Consider the following 21,663-nt stretch of genomic DNA (forward strand, 5'->3'; position numbering starts at 1 on the left):
GCATCTCATAGGGTACTCAGGTAGTTAGCACTGAGCGACACTGGTATCTCATACTGTCTGCAGCTCTAGAGGAGTCAGCTGAGGAAGTGCAGGGCCTGGTGTCTATTCTGCAAGGCTAGAGCTGCGCCCTTACCCTACTTTGGCAGAGGCATGCTGGTTCCTATTCTGCATGACCTCTGAATTCTCTACTTTGGACATGTGTTGCAACTGACTCAACAACTGTCTGAGCCACAAATGGACAGAACTGGCTGAAAGAACACTCTTTGTATTGAACCCAGGGGATGTGGGCAAGTGCTCTACCAACCATTAAGCTACATCTCCAGCACACACACGCAATTCTTCTTTAAAAAATATTTATTTTGTGTGTGTTTTGCCTGCATGTATATATGTGCACTGTGTGAGTGCCTGATGCCTGTGAAAGTCAAATCCTCTTGAACTGGAGTTAAGAATGACTGAATCACCTTGTGGGTGTTGGGAGCCAAACTCAGGTCCTCACAACAAGTGCTCTTAACTGCTGAGCACTAAAAAATAAATAAATAAATAAATAAATAAATAATAAATTCTAGCTAGGCCTAGTAGTGCACATCTTTAATCTCAGCACTCGGGAGACAGAGGTGGATCTCTGTGAATTTAGGGCCAGCCTGGTGAGTTCTAGGACAACCAGGAGTACATAGAGAAACCCTGTCTCAAAAAAAAAAAACCTTGAAACTTACTAGGAACTGCCCAAAGGAGGGTCACTATGACCACGCCCCCAAAGCCCCTCTTCCTCCCCTGGAGTTCAGTCCTAGGAGAGAAAATGCAGGTTTCCATTCTCTGCCCCTGCAGATGGCTCTTCCTGTCACTGCTGCACACAGCTTGAACTTTTCAGCACCCTTGCCCCAGCCACACCTTGGCCCTCCGTGATGGGCCCTGAGTTCCCTGGTGCGTACGGGCTCCATCTCACTGCTAACCGAGAGGAGACCCTGGCCAGGCTGTAGAACACCTGCAGGAGAGCTTTCAGGGTCCCTGGAGATGCTGGGGCAGCCTCTCTCCATAAGCACTTTGAGGAAAAGGCTTACACATAATTTGGAGTGTCTCTGCTACAGGAGGTCTGTGCTGTGGTTCAGGGACCGGGCACAGGAACTGCAGTGTCCCTCAGTCTGGACTCCTTTCTGTGACGAATTTCCATACTCTCCCCTAATGATGGCTGCAACAGCACCAGGAGTCACATCCACACATGCCAGCCTCAGGATAGGGCTGTTCCTTCCTTGCTTCTCTCCATGCCACAGAGATCTTTCCCCCATGCTCCTCCTGTTCTCCACAGTGGACCTCCATCCCAGGAGGAACTAGGGGGTGCACACCCACTATGGGGCCAAAGGCAGATCTGATATAGGAACCCTGACTGAGCCATCACATGGGTTCTCTCTGCCGACCTGTGCCACAGTCTGGCACAGTCTCTAGTGTCTTTTCAGTAAACTTTTCTCCAAATGTCTGTATAAGATCCCCAAGTCCTCCCGGAGACAGGAAAAGACGGCATGCTGACTCCCAACTACACATCCACCATCTCTTGAAGGTCCCTTCTGTGCGGTCACAGCATCTTCAGTCGGATGGTGAACCAGGAAATCCGTTTGCAGGGCAGGCCCTGGGTGCAGTGGCCCTGACCACGCTCTGCTCCTGTGCTGTAGACGTTCAAGCTAATATAATGTTTGCCACACAGACTTCAGCAGTTGCCCATTCTAAAGGGGAAAAAAAATCCCTCTAGGAGGCAACTGAAGTGGAGAAAGTCTTATTTATCAGCTTGCCTGTGCAGCGTGGACCTGTCAGGGGACTCCTTTGAACCGCTTTGAATGTGCTACCCTCAGGAGCCGATGTGGGTGTCATAGAAATGCCTGCCTCCGAGTATTCAGAGTTGTACTATTATTTCCTGTAATCTGAGTTACAGTGCTCATTGGAAAAACAAATCAGAGGCAAAGCCTTAACTGCAGTGATAGGCAGCTGTGCAGGGTGTGGGACTTGTGGCCACTCCTGGAGTCAGGACTGTGTGTGTGTGTGCGTGCATGCGTGTGTGTGTGTGTGTGTGTGTGTGTGTGTGTGTGTGTGTGTGTGTGTATGAGAGTATATGTGAATGTTATGAGTGTGTATGCATGAGTATGTGTGTTATGAGTATGTATGTATGAGCGTGTGTGTGAATGATGTGTGTGTGAATGATATGAGTGTGTAAGTGTGTATGAGTATGTGTGTGAATGTTATGAGTGTATATGAAGAGTGTGTGAATGTATGAGTGCGTATGTGTGAGTGTATGAGTGTGTGTGTGTGCATGTGTATGAATGTATGAGTGTGTATGAAAAGCGTGTGTGTGTGTGTGTGTGTGTGTGTGTGTGTGTGTGTGTCTATGTGTGTGTATGTGTGAATGTGAGTATGGGTGTGTGTATGTGTGTGAGTGTGTAACTGAAGCTTCACTCACGTGTACTCAGAAAGGAGCTTGGCTTGGTGACACTCACATAGCAGGAGATATGATTTGATGAAGCAACTGGGCAGAGCCTTGTAGGGAGGTGGTCGGTCGTCTTCAGAATGGGGCGGAACACAACTTCAGCGAGCCCCAGTTCTGACCCCATCCTTGGGATTAGTGGGTTGATTGCGTGGGCTTAAACGGCTAAAATGGTCACTTGTGTTGTTAGGAAAATGGCGCTGTTGTTTAACCTCACAATTGGCTTAGGGGATTTTCTAGGCTCAGTGAGCTGGAGTCGGGCTGCGTTCCCTCCACACGCTCTCTCCGCTTGTCCTCAGAACTGCCCAGTGGTCCTGACGGCAGCGGGAGCTTACTCTCTTAGATGAGAAACAGGTTGTTTATATGTTATAATCTGAATAAGAGTCAGCTCAGATCTTTGGAGCTAAAGTTCCTTAAGGTGGGCACAAGGCCGAATGTGTCGTAGAGTTTTTTAGACTCTTTAATTTGTTGTATCTTAATGTTTTTAGTATCGGTAGAAACTTAGTAATCCAGTTGGCTGGACCTGATTAACCTTCTTTCCTTTTTCCTTAGTAGTTTGTCTGTCTTAGGTTCTAAGATTTTTGCATTTAAAGTGGAGGTATCCCAGAATGAAATTCCTTTGGAGAGACAAAAGCCAGAATTGTAAAATATCATAAATTATGCTGAATTATGAGAGGATTCTTTTATAAATAATGAAACTCCCTGAATCTCTTTAAACATGATGACTTGGTCCAGGGAGGGTAGAAGGTCTGGGGAGGCAGGCAGGAGTGCGTAGTGGTGGGGAGGGTGTAATAGCATCCTCAGTGTATGTACCCAAGCCAGGATTTGTGTTGTTTCTATACTTCAGGAATATACCAAGTAAAATATCTTTTTGGGGGATAGGGGGAGTTGAGATAGGGATTCTCTGTGTAGCCCGACTGTCCTGGAACTCCCTCTGTAGACTAGATTGGCCTTGAACTCACAGAAATCCACCTGCCTCTGCCTCCCAAGTGCTGGGATTAAAGGCGTGCACCACCACCACCACCACCACCACCACCACCACCACCACCCAGCTCAAATTTCAACATCTTAGACAATTGAAAAATATTAGTATGTGTATATATGTATGTGCCTATGTGTGTATAAATGTGCATGTATGTGTATGTTTTTGTGTATGCATGTGCCTGTGTATGTATAGGTGTGTGTAGGCACCTTCCATGGAATGCATGCAGAGGTCAGAGGCTCTCTTTCACCTTTCTGTGGGCTTCAAGGATTGAACTCAGGTCACTAGTCCTGCGTAATAAGTGTGCCTTCACCCTCTCACCAGCCCCCGAAACTCTAAAAACTGTCTAAATATAAAATGGCTTATGGACTATATATAAATAGTGAGAGTTAATGGAGATGCTCAGCACTCAGGACCCTGCATGGTTGGTGTGGGAAGATAAAACTCCCCTGGTGTCTGATGTCTGTATGGATGGGCTCAGAAGCAGCTGGCACAAGGTTGAGGTGAGCTATGGCTCTCGGGGTTCACTTCCTGGTTTGGCTGCACAGGCACCATCAGTGACCCTAGCACAACCCTTCCCTCCAGGCTGAAGGAAGCCTTTCTGTACCATCTTTTCCCCCAGCTGATGGAAACAGCCCTGGTGTTTCCTGCTTCTCTCTAGTTCCTCCTCTCTCCAGAGCCGACTGTGGGAAGACTCTGTGACCAGCTCTGAATCTTTAGTTATCAGGTTTAAAAGAACCTTATGATGGTGTCCTATGTCTTCTTTGGTAAAGATGGCTCACACAACCTCACTGTTTTACAGGACTCCCAATGCTTATTGTATAAGCAGGGTAGGCCTCAGAGTCAGAAGAATGTAGGTTGAGGATGAAGGCATCAGTCGGTTTTGACAATTAGTACTGTTTTTATCTAACCATCAGCCCACATCATAGGTACAATGAGAGATTTATGTAACAGGTCAAATCTTACAAATAGATTTAAATAGTTCCCTAATAAAGTAAGTTTCACAACAGCATAAATTAGCAGGAATACCCTGTGCTAGTTAGGGTTTCGATTGCTGCAATGAAACACCATGACCAAAAACAAATTGGAGAGGAAAGGGTTTATTTGGCTCACATCTCTACATCTAAGTGCATCATTGAAAGAAGTCAGGACAGGAAAACAAACAGGGCAGGTACCTGGAGGCAGGAGCTGATGCAGAGGCCATGGAGGGGTGCTGCTTACTGGCTTGCTCCTCATGGCTTGCTCAGCCTGCTTTTTTTTTTATAGAACCCAGGACCACCAGCCCAGGGTCTGGACCATGTACAATGTCCTGATTCCTCCCCCATCAATTAGTAATTAAGAAAATCCTCTACAGGCTTGCTTGAAGGCCAGTCTTAGGGAGGCATTTTCTCAATCAAGGCTCCCTCCTTCTCTGATGACTATAGCTTGTGTCAAGTTGACATAAAACTAGCCAGCACAGCCCCCAAGTAGTAGAGTATTTGCTTTGCATGTGGGAGTAAAGTCACCATGTGCCATAGTGTGTGTGTGGAGGCCAGAGAACAATCGGAAGTTGGTTCTCACTATCCATGTTGTTGAGGTAGGGTCTCTCCTTGCTATCACCGTGCATGTGTGCCAGGCTACCAAGTCCGTGAGCTTCTGGATGGTTCTCTTGTCTCTGCCTTCCATCTCACAGTCAGAGTACTGGAATCACACGTACTTTCTGCGTGGGTCCCAGGGCTCAAACTGAGGCACTTAGGTTTGCATGGCAGGTACTTTTACCCACTGAAGCATCTCCCAGCACTAATAATTGCTCATAGTAGACTTTCCCACTGCTAAGGTGGTGGCTGTCCAGTAAGTGAAGCCCTTACCCAATGGGAAAACACATAGACATTTGTTGGATAAAATCTAACCACCAAGTTGTAAATGGCTGTATCAGTAAAAGAATAAAAAAATCCTTGTTCCATAAACCAGACTTTCTGTAAATGTTACTGAGAGCAGGTCAACATTCGAGGAATCCTGGGAGGGCAGGATGGCACAGTGGGTAAGAGCGCTTGGAACTCCATTGTGAAAGAGGAACCGAGTCTAAATTCTATACGTGATGGGATGAAACACATTAGCATCATCTGTAAACCTTAAGATGCCTCTAGAAGATGGACAGTGGTGGTGCACACCTTTAATCCCAACACTCGGGGGGCAGAGGCAGGCGGATCTCTGTGAGTTCGAGGCCAGCCTGGACTACAGAGTGAGTTCCAGGATAGGCTCCAAAGCTACACAAAGAAACCCTGTCTCAAACAAAACAAAACAAAAATTGGCAGAAACATCTGGTAGCTTGTTACAGTCAGGTGGGGAGTCTCTGATGTAATCTCAGATGCCATCTGATGACATTCTTAGCCCTCGATTAGTGGGAACTAGGGAACTCAGAACATTCCAAAAGGATTTGCCTCAATCATAAAAATTTTGCGTCAAACACAGAGGTGGCCTAGGAATGGCTCTTAAGGGAACTAAAGATAGCTCAGGCTAATTCGGCTCTGGACTTGTAACATTCCTTCTCTCCATAATCATGGAAATGTAAGAAACAACAAAACCCCAGAAGCTCTGATGTGTGAGGTTGCCTTGTGAATTATTAGCATGGGCCATACTCTTTTTCCTGGGAATGTTGCTTCGCAGGAATTTCTCTCAGGTGTGGGAGTGGGTGTCACCGCCATGCACATCGAGTTGTGCTGGGGAAGTGCTGGCTGTAGTAGAAAAAGACAGACCACCAGAGTGGCAAAAGTTGGTGCCAGTCACTATTCCTGCCTGACTACATGAGGTCTGGCCACCACATCAGGTGTAGGTGCCCACTGCATAACTTAGAGCTTCACTGGGAAGTTCTGCTGAGCTAGTTAGCTTGAAGAGGCTCAGGCTGAGGGCAGAGGGCAGAGGCAGCACCTTTGCTAAATAGGATCAAGGTCCTGGATTCCTTCCCCAGCACCACAAAGAAAAAAACAAAAATGTGGTCAATGACGTAGCCCCACCCTCCCCTGCCGCAGATGGCTTGTTGAGCTGCTGTGAACTTCAATACAGTCTTTCAGTTTTCTTTTTTATTTATGTTTAAGACAGGGTCTTTCTACATAGCCCTGGCTGTTCTGGAACTCACCACGTAGACCCAGCTGGCCTTGAACTCAAAGAGATCCACCTGCTTTTGCCTCCTGAGTCCTGGGATTTAAGGTATATGCTACCACACCTGGCTGTCTTTCAATTTTCAATGTTTCATAATTGTGTAAGTAACTACTTTGTGCCAAAAATATGAAAAGCAGGAAAGTGCCCTAAACCCTATTTCTCCATAAGCCAGAGGTTACCTCAGGACGTACAGTTAGTGTCTCTCTGGGGGAGAGGCATCTGTATTCATCATGTAGTGCACTCGGTTGTAGTCACGTCTCAGATCAGCCGTTAAGGAGTCTGCAGCTAGGGATGGGCTGCTGCATGTCCCAGGACTGACCTGATGTGGGACACTGTGACTGTACCTTCAGCACTCAGCCCCTCCTCAGGGGTCTTCAGTGTGCCTTTCTTGGTCCCCGTCCCCGCAGTGACACTGTCTCTGTAGTCACTTCACTGCGTTCTTCGGGTGATGGCAAGAGAGGGTTTGTCCCTTTTTAAAATCAAATAATCATTAAAAGGGAAATTATTGAGACTCAAGGGTGTGTGAGGTATCTTCAGAATCAGGGTTGTAAACATCCTGGTAGCTTCTGGAGGATGTGGACGTGTGGATCGTTATTCCAGTTTGACCTGGAGGGCCACGAGGGTAGCTTGGTTGGGGGCCACATGGAAGATGAGCCTGAGTTGCATGTTGGACCCAGAGTTGAGAAGAGCCTAAGCCTCTTCCTACCTGTTGCTTCCTTTGCCTTACTGTACTCAGTGGCCCCCCACTTCCTCCTCCTCTCTCCATTGGCTGAGACTGCATCATTCAGTTATTGTTCAGTAATCCTGGACTGAGTCTCTGGGTCTGTGGCCCTTTCTCCACAGAGGAAGGGACTATCCCTGCCCAGTAGAGAGCCAGATGAGGCCGTAGAGGCTCGAGGGAACTGGCTTTGGGAAAGACCGTACACAGCTGGTCTGCCGTGAGGTGGTGTGGCCCATCGACAGCTGCTTCCTGTAGTTGGGTGAAGTCAGACAGAAAGCTCACAGTCGGAACACTGAGCTGTACTAAGAGTAAGGAGGCCACGGGAGCACAGCCTTCCTGTGTGAGCCCCTGTGTGTGGCCCTGTCCCACCCACCTGTGGTTTGGGAGGATAGCATTGCTTGAGGCTGGGCCCTGTGGGGCAAATGAGGTGGTAAGGCTGCCGAGAGTGTGGGCAGGCTGGGCTGGGCATCTCTGCTGCTGTGGGCTTGCTTTCTTACACACTGCTTTCCTGCCCCCCCCCATACACACACACACACACACACAAGCCCTGCCTCTCTCACGTGCCGAGTGTGAACATGAGCTGGCCACACAGCCAGCCCTGACGTTTCACCCACTTGGCAGAATGGCTATTTTTGTGCTGGGGACATAGCTGAGTGGTCACTGTGCTATCCCAGCTCCTGCCAGCCGACTCCTGTTGCCCTGGTGTGGGAGGAGGCTGCAGACTCCCCCAGCCTTCTGAAATCTAGAGCCCAGGGAGAGAAGGAAAATGGAAGGGCAGGTAAGGAGCCAGGGTGTCCTGAGTCCCTGCCTGGGCTGGGAGGGTGGAAGGCTGCCCTCATGAAGGCCTGCTTCCTGCTGGGAAGGGAAGAGCAGGGGCAGGCTCAGAGCGGCTTTGAGGACACCAACCCTGCTGACCTAGATTCCCTGGTTACTCTATGAGCAGAAAGAGCCTAGTCTCCCCAAACATAGAAAGCCAGGCTCATCCCTCAACTACAAGAAGGTTGTACTGGTTCCCAAGCAGCCAGCCAAGCTGGGTGGCCTGATAGGGCACCTCGACCTTGAGGACCTTGGCCTTGGCCACTGTAGGGTGGAGTTACTAGGATAAGTTATAGAACAAAACTTGAATTTGGCATAAAGTTTGGGGACAGCAGAGAGAAGACACACACAAGAAGATAACTGTTGTAGGACATGGAGTGAGGAGAATTTAGGTATGAATTTATATATTTTTCTCATTGATGAGCTCTTGCGATCAGGCCTTCCTCCTGAAGGGCCCGGCTGCTTCTACCAAGATCTGAACCAGGCCCCTCCCAGGGGGCCTCAGGGGCAGAAGGTCGGGTTCCCTATCCCATTTAGCCCTTGTAGCTCAGCTTCTGTGGCAGTGTTTGGTGCCTTAAGGATAAGCGAGGAAGGGTGTCAAGGTGGCGGGGGCTGGGAGTGGCCACTGCCGCAGTACAGGCCACAGTGTGGGGTGAAGGGGACACACTAGAAGTGGGAACGGATGCAGCCCACAGTTGTGCTGGGGTTCTGTGAGTACTGGGACGGACACAGGCTGCTGCATATACTTTTACAGCAATTGCAGTCTCTCCCTCCACAGAGCACCGTGTCCTTGCTGTGTGTCAGGAGTGGTCTTGTTACTCTGCGTTTGTTTCCTCTTACATACCACTGGCTGGAGTAGCATTTTAGAAACTTCCTTCCTTAAAACACATCGACTGAGATTTTCTGAGTTTATAGTCAGATATTTGACTGCTGAGTAGAAGATGACCCCAGTGCATGAGAGAAAGTGGGACTCTTTCTTGCCTTCTGTGGTTACCTTTCAGGCCGGTCTTCTTGGTAGCTGCAGGTCCCAACTGGTAACAGTCCACTGCCATGTGCTCTGTGGAGGCTGAGGCGGTTGTTCTGAGACCAACTTAGTTTGTTCCATTTGAATATCTACCTTCCGGAAAATCTAGTTTAAATGTGTGGAGTATGGTGCCAACTTAATGCAAATGTGACAAGACCCCTGTGCTTGACCAAGGTCTGTGAAAGGCCTCCAGAGATCCTGCACCTCGGGGTTCACTCCAGAGAGCCATTCTCAGGAGGACCCCTCAGTGTTCCTGTGGCACCTGGCGAGTCTGGGGTGGGCAGGGACATCGTGGAGAAAAGCAGTAGAGAAGGCGCCTGAAGGCGTCAGGGACATCGGCATGCCACACTCCACCCAGCTGAGCTTCTCTCCCCGCTCCACCTGTGGCCCCCACCCTCTCCCCTTGGCACACATTACCTCTTACCTAATCCTTCCGCTTGGTAGTGCTGGGACCACCTCAGACTTCTGACAGCATGCAGAAAGGCTGCGCGTTTACAGGGCTGGACTTGGCCTGAGGGAAGGAACACCAGGCTCTCCCCATGCCCGGGAAAAGCTGGAATTCAACTCCACCAGTTTGCTACATTGTGAGCTGCCATGTGTATAGTGGAGTGTATGACTAAGAATGGTCACTGTAATGGGTATTATACAGGAAGTACCCACCTACTTCTCTAAGAGCACCTGCCATACTGTGCAGTGTGTGTATAAGATAACTGATATATCGTATGTGTGGAGTGGACATGTGGACAGTATGCGTTGTATGGCTGTTCACGCATGTGCTATACGGGAGTATATGTATATGTGTAGTGCACCTGTGTGTATTATGCATGTTTGGTTACTGCTCACTTGTGTGCTATTCATGTGTGTGTGCTTGTGTGTGTGCGTGCACCTACCTTATGTACATGCATGCCTTGGAGCATGGTGTTCTGCCCTGGCCTGGGGTGGTATCCTGGTGTAAGAAACAGCCACGCCTGTGAGCCCAGAGGCCTGTCACAGGCCCATTGTGTAGTCATCAGGCCTGGGAGCTTTGGCCTCCCTCTGCGCCCCTTACCACCATCACCACTGCTCGGGCCAGGGCAGCATCAGAAACACCCTGGAGGCCGCAAAGATTCTGGAGCTGGGGACTCGGGGTAAGTGAGGGACCGGGCTTCTTCCCTTGCTTTTTTGCTTGGCGGCCCTGGGGTGTGATCTGCCGTTGGAGTTGTCTACTGCTTCCACTCTCCACTTCCCTGTCAGTCAGTCCTCCGGCCTCATTCTATAGCCACAGCTTAGGGGCCAAAAGGACTCAGCCTCAACCACCCATCCCATACTAAAAGCACTCAAGGGGCATTTCACTTCCCTCTGGTTCCCTGACTCCTCCAAAGGTGCTTAGAGGGCTCCAGGCCATGCTGATCTCTCAGAAATGGCCTTGCACCCCTGTGCAGTGGCCCAAGTTTGCTTGGCTTCTACTTGCTGGGGTGACGTACCTGCAGCTCCAGTGAGATGCTTTCTTTCCTCTGGTCCAAAGCTATCCCAGCTGGCAGCCCTGGCAAAGCCGTGGCTCAGAAGGCCTGGTGCTGGGTGAGAGTGGGATGGGCTTTGATTCCCTGAGACTTGAGGCCCCTGCTCCGAGGAGTCCCCTGTGAAGTAGTTCTTTAGGAAACTGTAATTGTTTTGTTGTTGTTGTTTTTATTTCTTTGGCTCTTTGGGGGGCCCGCCACCCAGCTCCCAAATAAACACACGAGGAGTCTTATTCTTTCTTTTAAAGGCCTTAGCTTGGCTTGTTTCCAGCCAGCTTTTCTTAAATTATCCCATCTGCCTTTTGCCTCCAGGCTTTTACCTTCTCTATTTCTGTCTGTCTTTCTTTACGTCTTACTCCAGGGCTTGCTGTGTAGCTGGCTGGCTGGCTCCTGGAGTCCTCCTCTCCTTTTCTTGCTCTTTGATCTTCTCTTCCCAGGTTTTTCTTCCTGTTTATTCTCTCTGCCTGCCAGCCCCACCTATCATTTCTCCTGCCTTGCTATTGGCCATTCAGCTCTTGATTAGACCAATCAGGTGTTTTAGACAGGCAAAAAGCACAGCTTCACGAGTCAAACAAATGCAACATAAAAGAATGCAACACATCTTTGCATCTTTAAACAAATCTTCCACAGCATAAGCAAATATAACACATCTTAAAATAATATTCCACAACAGGAAACCTAATCAACGTGGCTTGTAAGACAGGGAAGTCTCACTGCTGTTTGTCACAGTATGCTTACAGCAGCCTGGAGTCACACATTTAGCAGCTATGGGACCACACTCTGTTTTGTATGCTTTACCTGTGTGGAGAGTAGATTCAGAGTAATGGCGGTGCAAGGTGACAGAGCTGGGGACTCGTGTGTGTCCTTGCCTCCTGAGTGGGCAGCTGCTGGTGTGACCTCAGGGTGTACCGCAGTGCTAGCAGACCTTGGCTTATCCCCTTAGAAATAAGTGTGGGCTTATATGTATCTGTGCAAACATCATTTCACAATCCTGAACGGTTGCTGGGCTTTGCATGTCCTTTTGTAGCTCAGAGGGGAAGAGGAGCTAAGAGCGGTGTTTACCACCTTCCCTGGGACAGCAAAAAACTCACTTGGAGACCCTCCTCCCCTCTCCCCTCTCTGTCTCTCCTCCCACTAGTTAGAACTGGGTCACATGTCCTCTGGGGCACCTGTTCTGGGAGGAGAGAGGTGTAGCTTTGTGGTTTGGTATTGGGCTGGGGCTCTGTTCTCGGAATCCAGGGGGGATACATGCTGCTGTAATGGCTATGCTCTGTCCAGCTTCCAGGTGCTATTAGCTAACCTTGGGTGATTCTGGTGCCACTAAGCAGAGTTCTGTCAGGAATTAGAGGGGCTGGTGTGTGACATTTAATTGTACCTTTTAATCTACTAGCCCATAAAATGTAATGCTACAGGATCCCCATGAACTCAGTCATGGTTTAAAGGTAATTTTTGTTACTTTTTAAACTTGTCTAAATCCAGTAGAAACACAAGTCCACTGGAGCCCAGAAGGCCCATGTGAGCTGCTGCGTGAGAGACCTGACATTCACGGCCCATGGCTGTGTTTCAGCACAGACACCTGAGGCTGCAGACCATGGCTGTGGGTTGCCCTGCTCAGTACAAGAGGGGTGGGATTGTGCCTCGTTCCTGGACCCCTGACCGTGGGGCCTATGTTCTTGGTCTGTGTACGATGTGGCCAGGCCCAGCTGGTGGCGACAGGCTTCGTAGCTGTGGCCCCTGTATGGCTGTTCTCGCTCCTTTTCAGAGTCTCTTGGATCTCTTTCCTAGTTGTGTTTCTTATGAACTGTGGATTCAGTTTGTTCCAAGGTGGTAGGGAGCTTTGGCTATTGTAATTAGCTTTCAGTAGTATTTATAAGCAGCTTACGTATGGAAATGGCTTATGGTGTGCCTAAGCGATCTGAGACCACACCCACTTCACCACGGTATGTGGGTCAGCAGTTTCATCTGGGCTTAAGTAGGTGCTTCTGGCCACCCAGAATTGTTCCTGTTCACCGACAGTTACCCCAGGGTCTGGTAACCTGGGCCGGGTTGGGCTCATCACCCAGTAACCTGACCAAAGCATCCCCATTTAACGGCCAAAGGTCATAGCAGGCCGCAGGGTCTCTGAAGGCAATCCTGGGCGTTATAAATGCCATTGCTATCCAAGCAGCCAACCCAGGTCCTGGGTCAGGGTTCAGCCCACATCTGAGAAGCAGTAGTGTGGACTAACTCAGAGCGTGCTCAGAGAGGTCCCCTGCAGCCTGATGCATGGGGCCTCACTCAGTTGGATTTTCCGTTGCTCAACACATTTCACCTACAGCCCTGCGTACCATGTGGGTGCATTGTCCACAGCTGTGTCCTCCAGCCTGGACACATGAGGGGCTGGTATGTCTTCGTCTGCCTGACCACCGAGCACTTGTAAGCCCACACTCGACTTGCTATGGAGAAAACCTCTGGGGGGATTCTAGCTCCCTACTTTCTGCCTGCCCTAAAGGCAGTATGGCCACAGGGCCATGCTTGGGAGACAGCAGAGCTGCTGGAGCTCGACCTTGGTAGAGCTCCTAGCACCAACTACACGGCACTGACCAGGCTGAGCAAAGCTACCAGGGCCCACAGCTGCCAGAATCATACAACGCCCCGCCATCTTGGATTCTGTCCTGCACTTCCTCCGCCCGGCACCCCCGTCCTCTTGCTGAGTGTCACAGTGCTGGCCAGGTAGAGCAAGTCGTGCTCGTGGCACCTCCTGCTTCACCACAGTTAGACACATTTTCCCTCAGAGGCTGGTGAAAATGGACAGCCTGGAAGGACTCTTGCTTTATCTCCCACCATGCTGAAAGACCAGATGGTCTGCTGGTGGATTTACCTAAGGACTGAAGTCTGTCCTTTGGATTGTGTTTAATTCACATCCATTCTGGTTAAACACCTTGAGGAACAGGGTCTGTCCTTGGGGTGAGGTACAGGCCTGCCCCCGGAGACACCCCACATGTCACAGTGCAGCCACCTTAGTCAGCTGTCACCAGCACTCGGTCTGCCCCATGCCCCTTCCAACCCCTTCTCACCAGTGCTTATGCGATCTGTGGCCATGCAGCCACTGTTGCACCCAGTTGTGTGAGGAGGGTGGAGGTAGTGAGGTCTCTCAGGGTCCCGCCCTGAGCGTGCTCTGCTTTTCCATACCTATTTGGCTGCTCAGAAGGGGTTGGGCTTTAGACTTTTGTTCTTGGCAGTTATGAACAGTGAATATTACACCTGAATTAAGACAATTTGAGGTTCTATCCGGTCTCTGCTGCCGCATGCCCCCTTACTCAATTCTGTTAGGAATTCTCCTCTAGCACCTGCTGATTCCGGACCAGTTGAGTTCTCCACACACACAGCACAGGATGGGGAGGGTGTACGGGGTGCCCTTGGCCCAGCCCTCCCCTCACCACACACAGCACAGGATGGGGAGGGTGTACGGGGTGCCCTTGGCCCAGCCCTCCCCACAACCTGCTGCCCTGCTGCACATCTAGGCCTGGGTTGGGGGTGGGCAGTGGTGATGGGCAAAGAATGTGAATGAACGGGACAAGATGGGGAGAGGAGGAAGGGGAGGGCTGTGTCAGTCTTGTGAACTGGAATTTGATCACTGAGACCCACATGCAAACATCTTATCTTGTGACTGAGTCTCCTGTCTTGAGCATCACAAGTAACTCCTTTTCCATATTTCAGTGTCTTCCCTTTGCCAACCCATCTGCTGAGTGCCAGTCTCACTCTCTGAAAGACTGTTACCCTTCCGCTGGGCAGTGTGTGTGTGTGTGTGTGTGTGTGTGTGTGTGTGTGTGTGTGTGTGAGAGAGAGAGAGATCTCCGGAGAGCCAGTGCTCTGACAGATAGAGGGCATTCTGGGAAGTGATCCCTAGGGAAGCAGGGCAAAGGGACCAAGGATGATGGAGAGGCTCCCAGGGAGTGGGAGGATGGGACTGACTGTGGCCAGGAAGTTGGCTGTGGGAAGGGACCTGCGGGTTTCCCAGATCTCAGGTCGGGGAGCCAAGAAGCCTGTGTATTTGTGAGGAGCATGTGAGTGCCCAGGCTTTGGGCTGCGCTGTGGGATTTAGGGGCTCAGAACTCTGGAGAGAAGACCCGTCATTTGGTTCCGTTGCTGGCAGAGCTGGTGCCTCTGTGGCTGGCTTGTGCTTTCGTTCTTCTACCGAGCACATGGGTGATCAGTTAGAAACAGCAGCCTTCATCATCTTGTGATCCCCGTCGGCAAGTGCTGTCACATTCTGAGGCTCTGGGGTTTACCACTGGGGGTGACTCAGTTTATTTCTAGCAAGGAGGTAATCAGAGGAGAGCATCAGGGAACATCCTCCTTGTATGTGGTGGACTAGTTCAGTGTCCTGCTGATGCCCTGAGCTCCAGATATCTCAGGCAAAGTCCAAGGGCTCCTTTAGGTCACAGTTAGCTAAGGAAGGGTCCCACTTCTTGGTGACTGGTATATATGGAAAGAGAGTCTGGTTCAGGGTGCCAGCCCTCCCCCCAGGGACATCCTTTTGGGGCAGCATCTCTGTAGTTCCTGCTTTCCAGGTGACATTTGAGGGTTTGAGTAAGATCCCTACAAGGGCCCACATAGAGTGATGCTGGTGCTACTGTTCGGTGTGGCAAACACTATAACCAGCACAGGTTTGCTGAGCCACTGGCTCCCTCCTGAAAAACCCAGGCTGGCTTGCCTTTTACCCATCATCATCCTCTGATCCAGGTAGGTGTTAGCTCCAACAGCCTGTTCAAGTGCCATGATGAACCCTGGAAGCAACTGTATCTCCCTCAGGGACAAGATGGTCTAATGCCAGGCTGGCTTTGGGAGCACACTAGACCCATTGTCTAATGAGGGTTATGGAAAAGCCCAGGAAACCACCCTGTGAGCTATAGGACCACCCTGTCCTCCAGCTGTTGGGCATTTAGGCTTCAGAAACATGTCAAAGCCTCTAGTCACATCCAATCTTCAAAGATCACATGAAGATCATAAGTCACACCACTGCCCAGAGATCGTAACAGGTACCAGATGCCAGGGAAGGAGTCATGAGGTTGAGGGGGCAGGGGAGAAAGAGGCTGTGAGTCTGGCAGTGTCATCCTACTACAGGATGACAGGGCAGACTCCAGATGACACATCTCATGGTCAGGGTCAGCCCACTCTCAGGCAGCCCCTGGAGGGATTCTGGTGATTAGTTGACACCATGCTCTTAAGCCAAGAATGTCTAATGGCATCACTTCCCTGGTGGTAGAACATTAGGTGCCCTCTGTAAGTGAGCTGCCTGTCAGCCCTGTGGAATTGTCTTGGCCAAAAGTGTTGAACCCAAAGTGACCATGAGGAAGTATTTCCTTCGGACGGCTTTGGAGACCTCAGAGCTCTCGGGATCAGGATAATGGTGAAAAAGAAAGATATAGCCCTGAAATGCTGTGAGGTGTCCCTAGGGTGCAGATGGATGTCCTGTGCTTCTGCTAGTGAGAAATGCTGTGAGGTGTCCCCAGGATGCAGATGGCTGTCCTGTGCTTCTGTCAGAGAGTTCAAGCTTGCGCTGGGATCACGGCTTTGCCAGTAGGTGACCCCAGCTCAGAGGACAGTTCAAGTGTGGAGTTCTGAGATGCCTCACCTCTGAGCCTGTGTGTCAGAAGTGTCCAAATGAGGCTGAAATAGTTCACAGTTTGCTGGGACAGTAGGTCACAGTAGTCAATAAAAAGCTCTCAAGCATAACTTCAAGCCAAAGAGACTCTTGGTGTGCCACGTGGTGATACAATCCTGCAGCAAAAACAGGGGAAAGACACAGCCAGGGAGCAAGCAGGGGAGTGTCTGCATAGGGAGGTTGGGGAACAGGCATGGGAACACAGACTTCTAGGCTGGTCAGGGTCTACGGCTGCACTGAGAAGATTAAAACTCTACTTTAAAAAGTCCTATTTTATAGCATGCCAGAGTCTACACACTCTGTATACTTAAACTTGAGTTTGAAATGTAGGTGTTAACTTGAAATGGTCTGAGGATGCATAACTTTTTTTTTATCTTTTTTTTTTCCTATTTTTTTTCATTTTATTTTTTATTTTATGTGTATGGGTATTTTGCCTTAATGTATGTCTGGGCACTATTGGATACCCTGGGACTAGAGTAAACCACCGCGTGGATGCTAAGAATTAAATCCAGGTCCCTTGGAAGAGCAGCAGGTACTCCTAGCCAATGAGCCATCTCTCAAGCCCTCTTTTTACTTTTTGTTTTTACCTAGAGTCTCATTAACATAAAAGTAACCAGGCTCAGCTGGCAATTAACCAGGTTACTTGCAATTCTCCTGCCTCAACCTACCAAGCAATCTGGGATGATGGGCCTCTGCCATCAGACCGTTGAAAATCTTTTTTGTGTGTGTGACAGGATCTTAGTGTAACTCTGGCTAACCTTGAATTCTCAATGGAGACCAGGTCTGCTACTGCCTCCCAGGTAATCCTAGAAGACTAAATGTGTATGCCACCATGCCCCCAAAAAAAGTTTTGGAAAAATCATTATGATTAAAAAGTGTAAAACTCAGTGGGGTGGTGGTGGTACATACCTTTAATCCTAGCACTTGGAAGGCAGAGGCAGGTGGAGGATGCATAACTTTTTAAAACTTGCTTTGTGCTGGGCATGGTGGTGCATGCCTTAAGCTCTAACACTGGAAGCAAAGGCAGGCAGATCTCTATGAGTTCTAGGCTAGCCAGGGCTACATAGTGAGCCCATGCCTTTAAAACAAACAAACAAACAAACAAAAAACTTGTTTTTAAGGCACCTGGGCCAACACTCTGGTCACTGAGTCCAGGCTCTTCCCTACACTTACCTGCTCTGATGGACCAGAAACTTTGCAGCCAAGAGCAGAGCAGAACAGGATATGGCATGAAGGTTGAATGGCATTCTTGTATACAGCACTGAAGTAAAACGAGCAGGAAGGAAGCAGTCCTGGGATGGGCGTGGGCAGCATTGAGTAAGCAGGCCCTGTGTCTATCATTGGGGTATGTAGGGAGTAGAGAGTGATAGTTGAGGTCAGTGGTCTACAGCAAAGACATATGTCAGATGTCCTGTGGGACAGTGTGGTAGATAGTTCCGTGTGGGTAACCAGGCAGGTAGGTAGATGTCTTGGGTGAGATGAAGTAGAACAGTGGTCCCAGGGCCTGAGCTGAGCTCCAGGCTAGCATTTGGCTAAGTCCATCTGCCCCTGTCAGGTTTTGTTAGACCCAGGGACATCAACCTTGAAGCTTGACCAGGAACCCCTGTTACATTGGAGACAAGGTTTTGCTTTTGTTTCCACAGGAGAAGAAAAGCTATGGATACTATCAAAATTGATAAAGGTTCAATTTGGACAACAATGAAATCTCTTCATGCTGGCCGCTGTGTGACCCTGACCAGGCCACTCAGCCTTCCTGTGCTTGAGGTCATTCACCTGTTACATACAGTCCTAACAGCATCGACTCAGTGGGGTCTCGTGACTTGACAAACTGTGGCCAGACATTCATTATGGGCCCTGGAGCACAGCTGTGTCGAATGTTCCTCTTGTTCCCATTCTGTTTTATCCTTTCAGATAATGCGCTCCTCTTCTACCTCTGGATTAACAAATTACAGAACCAGTGACTTAGCCAAGTGGTTTGGGATGATGCTCTTGCAGTCACAGCTAAGCTGCCACAGGCTTTGGTCACCTGGAGATCTGGCTGGAGCTGAGGCTCCCGACACAGCACGAGGTCTAGTTTCTATCATAAGCATGACACCTGCTAGGTATATGTCCTTAGGGCATGGCAGCTGGCCATCCTGCTAATAGTCCAGCCTCAGAAGCCATCGTGTACATATATGTGTGTGTGTGGTAGTAGTGTGTGATGTTTGTGTGAGATGCACATAGGCATGATGCTTGTTCCTCGACTTTCCAAAGGGAGCCTCCCTCTGAGCCAGGCGCAGGGCGTCTCCTATCCAGGACCTGAATGAGGACAGTGTTGTCCAGGCTACAGTCTATGCCTAGTCCCTGCATACTCTGACCCGGTCCACATCCTGTGCTTACAGGACGGCTGTTCTCAGTGAAGGACCGTGCGCCCGCCCCTGAGCAGCGACCATGGGCCTGCTTGCCTACCTGAAGACCCAGTTCGTGGTGCACCTGCTCATTGGCTTCGTCTTTGTGGTGAGCGGGTTGGTTATCAACTTCACCCAGCTGTGCACACTGGCCCTCTGGCCCATCAGCAAGCAGCTATACCGCCGCATCAACTGCCGCCTGGCCTATTCCCTCTGGAGCCGTAAGTGTCTCTGCCCATTCGGGCTTTGTGCAAGGGTTCCTCTCCAGGGGGAAAGGGAAGCTTCTCCTGTCAGGGTTCTCAAGGGGCAGTAAGGACAGGGCCACACCTGATACTCCATCCCTGAATAGAGCTAGGTGAAGCTCAAGCCTCTGAGGTCACACCCTTCCAGGAGCCCTGTGAACAGGTGTCCAGAGTAACTTTACTAGCCTCGACCACATGATATTTCCATAGCAGGCTGTGTGACTCACGGGGAAGGAGACTTTATAAGGTACAACACAGCACTGTGGGCTCTTTCAAACAGGCAAAACAAGGAGAAAATAGGTCCAGTGACTGAGGCCCAGCCTCCAGCACACAGTGTCTGTCGCATGGCCTTCTGCCTATTCACATCACAGTGCACAGTAAAAAACAAGGGTGCCCCTTAGTCACAAGTGTGTGGGTGATGCATGAGAGCACATCTGTATGAGAAACCTGGGCAGACAGCCACTTAGTCCCACCCTGGGCACCACGGGAGTGGCACTGGCCTGGATGTGGCTACCTGCAGTTTGCATGATGCCAATTTGACTCAGTTGTTCTGCAGAGTAAGACTATGACTTTGAGAGTTCTGTAGATGTCCATTCCCCACAGGCATCCTCATCTCATCTTGTTTATATGGGCCTAAAGCTAGTCAGGTAGTCTTGTAGAGGCTTGTCCTGGCCATATTCCTGCGTGGGCTGCCCACACAGACACCAAGAAAGTGAGTGGCCTTTCTGTACCAGAGAACTCTCTTCCAAATGCACTTCTAAGTTAAAAATAAAAAAAGAGCAGGTACACAAAAAAGTATACAATGTGCTACTGGAGGGTAGATGGCGATGGAGGAGCATGTCCTTGGGGACTCTGGGTGCTTGTGCCTCAGAACTTCATTCTGTGTTGTGCCTGGGTGGTAGGTAACTTGTGCTGGACTGGAAGACGGTGACTGTCACCACTCTCTAGCAGCAGAGCCTCCCCTGTGTGTGTTCTTGTGTGGACATGTGTGGTTCTCAGGCACATGCATGGGATGCTCTTCTGGCCATGTGCTGATGTGTTTGGAAAACATTAAGCACACCACCTCTGCCATGTTCTAAAGCAGCTACACCATTTGGCACCTCTCTGGAACTATGTGAGAGGTCCTGCGTCCCCAAGGCCTCCTGCTTGTGGACTCTGTGTTTGAGGCAGGCAGTGTTCCCTAGCTCCATTCCCAGGGGGCAGTTCTTTGCAGGGCACTCTGGGGTTCTCTCATAGAGCAGTGGCCAGAGCCAGAAGTAAGGAGCTTCCTGTGACTATTCTACATGTAGCAATAACATCCTAGTCCACCCTCCTCAGGTGCTTGGCCATGATGGGTGTGACTCCCCTAGAGACCATGGGGTGTGTGTGGGATACTTGCCCTCTTGTACTTTCTACCAGAACTCATTTATGCTCAAATTCTGTGCTGAACAAATACATGCAAAGCCCTTACCATGGAACATTCTGGCTCTGACCTTCTTATGAAGGTGAACATGTGTTTCCTTTAAACCTTCCAGAGGACAGGCAGTGCCACAGTCCTGGTCCATTGTGAATCTGCCACTGGCCTATGAGTTGCATGCAGGGGGCGGCTGAGTTCTGAGTTCTGGTGGCCTTCCTCATTCTTGTAGAGATGCTAAGATCAGCCACTGAGTACACTCCAAGCTCCTGGCCATAGTACCCCTTAGTGCCTTTGGGGGCCCTCCAGCCTCCTGAGCAGCAGTAGATCTCATAGGAGCTCTTCCATAGGCCTGGGGTGGGCAAGACTGAATATGGACCACAGCTGACACCAGAGGAAGTTGTAGGCCAAAGAGTCCCCATGTCCACCTCAGCGTCGTTTTCCAGCTGTTAATTCCACAGCCCTGCAGGGCTCCTCCCTCCCTGTCACTGAGAACACAGCTCCCATCCTTTCACACAAGCAAGCCAGTGGTCATGTGACACGTCATGGTGCATAGTAGCCATCAAAGTGGCCTGGTGGCTGTGCACTGAGGCAGTGGGATCCACTTAGGTCTACGGGGCCCTGCTTCTGCGGTTTGCCACCACCCAGCTCCCGTTAGACGACATAGCTGTGATTTGGGAAAGCTTAAAATATGAGCTCTCATAACTCACTTCTAGAAGAAAGATCCCCTTTAGATGAAAATGAAAGTAGGTCTTCAGACTGCACTCCCGCTGGGCAGTGGTGGCGCACGCCTTTAATCCCAGCACTCGGGAGGCAGAGCCATTGGGATTTCTGTGAGTTTGAGGCCAGCCTGGTCTACAGAGCGAGATCCAGGATAGGCACCAAAACTACACAGAGAAACCCTGTCTCAAAAAAAAAAAAAAAAAAGAAGAAGAAGAAGAAGAAGAAGAAGACTGCACTCCCAGAAGCTGTGGAGACCTGGGGGTGAGGGGCATTGGGCAGGCATCTTGCAGTGCTGACCCCGCCCTCCCGCAGAGCTGGTCATGCTCCTGGAGTGGTGGTCCTGCACGGAGTGCACTCTCTTCACCGACCAGGCCACCGTGGACCACTTTGGGAAGGAGCACGCAGTTGTCATCCTTAACCACAACTTCGAGATTGACTTCCTTTGTGGGTGGACCATGTGTGAGCGGTTTGGCATGCTAGGGGTGAGTGATGGGGCCAGGGAGGGGCTGGGTGAGTGATTGGGTCTGGGGGTGACTCACAGGGAGTTCAGGGAGGGTCTGGGTGAGTAATGGTGAAATGGGAACCCAGGAGGAGACGTCTGGGATCTCAAGTTCCAAACTCTAGAGG

General features: G+C 50.1%; 1 protein-coding gene across 5 annotated transcripts in view; it reads left to right on the forward strand.

Moving 5' to 3' along the window:
- Agpat3 (1-acylglycerol-3-phosphate O-acyltransferase 3) overlaps positions 1-21,663 on the forward strand; it is an 88,553-nt gene that overhangs the window by 53,193 nt on the left and 13,697 nt on the right. The window contains exons 1-4 of one of the 5 annotated variants that reach the window (XM_059244159.1): positions 10,237-10,275; positions 17,026-17,091; positions 18,673-18,899; positions 21,349-21,518. In XM_059244159.1, coding sequence (XP_059100142.1) covers positions 18,722-18,899; positions 21,349-21,518 — 348 coding nt within the window. In that variant the 5' untranslated portion in view covers positions 10,237-10,275; positions 17,026-17,091; positions 18,673-18,721. Of the gene's footprint in view, positions 1-8,069; positions 8,087-10,177; positions 10,276-17,025; positions 17,092-18,672; positions 18,900-21,348; positions 21,519-21,663 lie in introns of those variants that run through there. The other 4 variants (XM_059244160.1, XM_059244158.1, XM_059244157.1 and 1 more) reach the window with 4 other exon arrangements.

Source organism: Peromyscus eremicus, chromosome 16_21 (assembly GCF_949786415.1).
Source record: "Peromyscus eremicus chromosome 16_21, PerEre_H2_v1, whole genome shotgun sequence".
NCBI lineage: Eukaryota > Metazoa > Chordata > Mammalia > Rodentia > Cricetidae > Peromyscus > Peromyscus eremicus.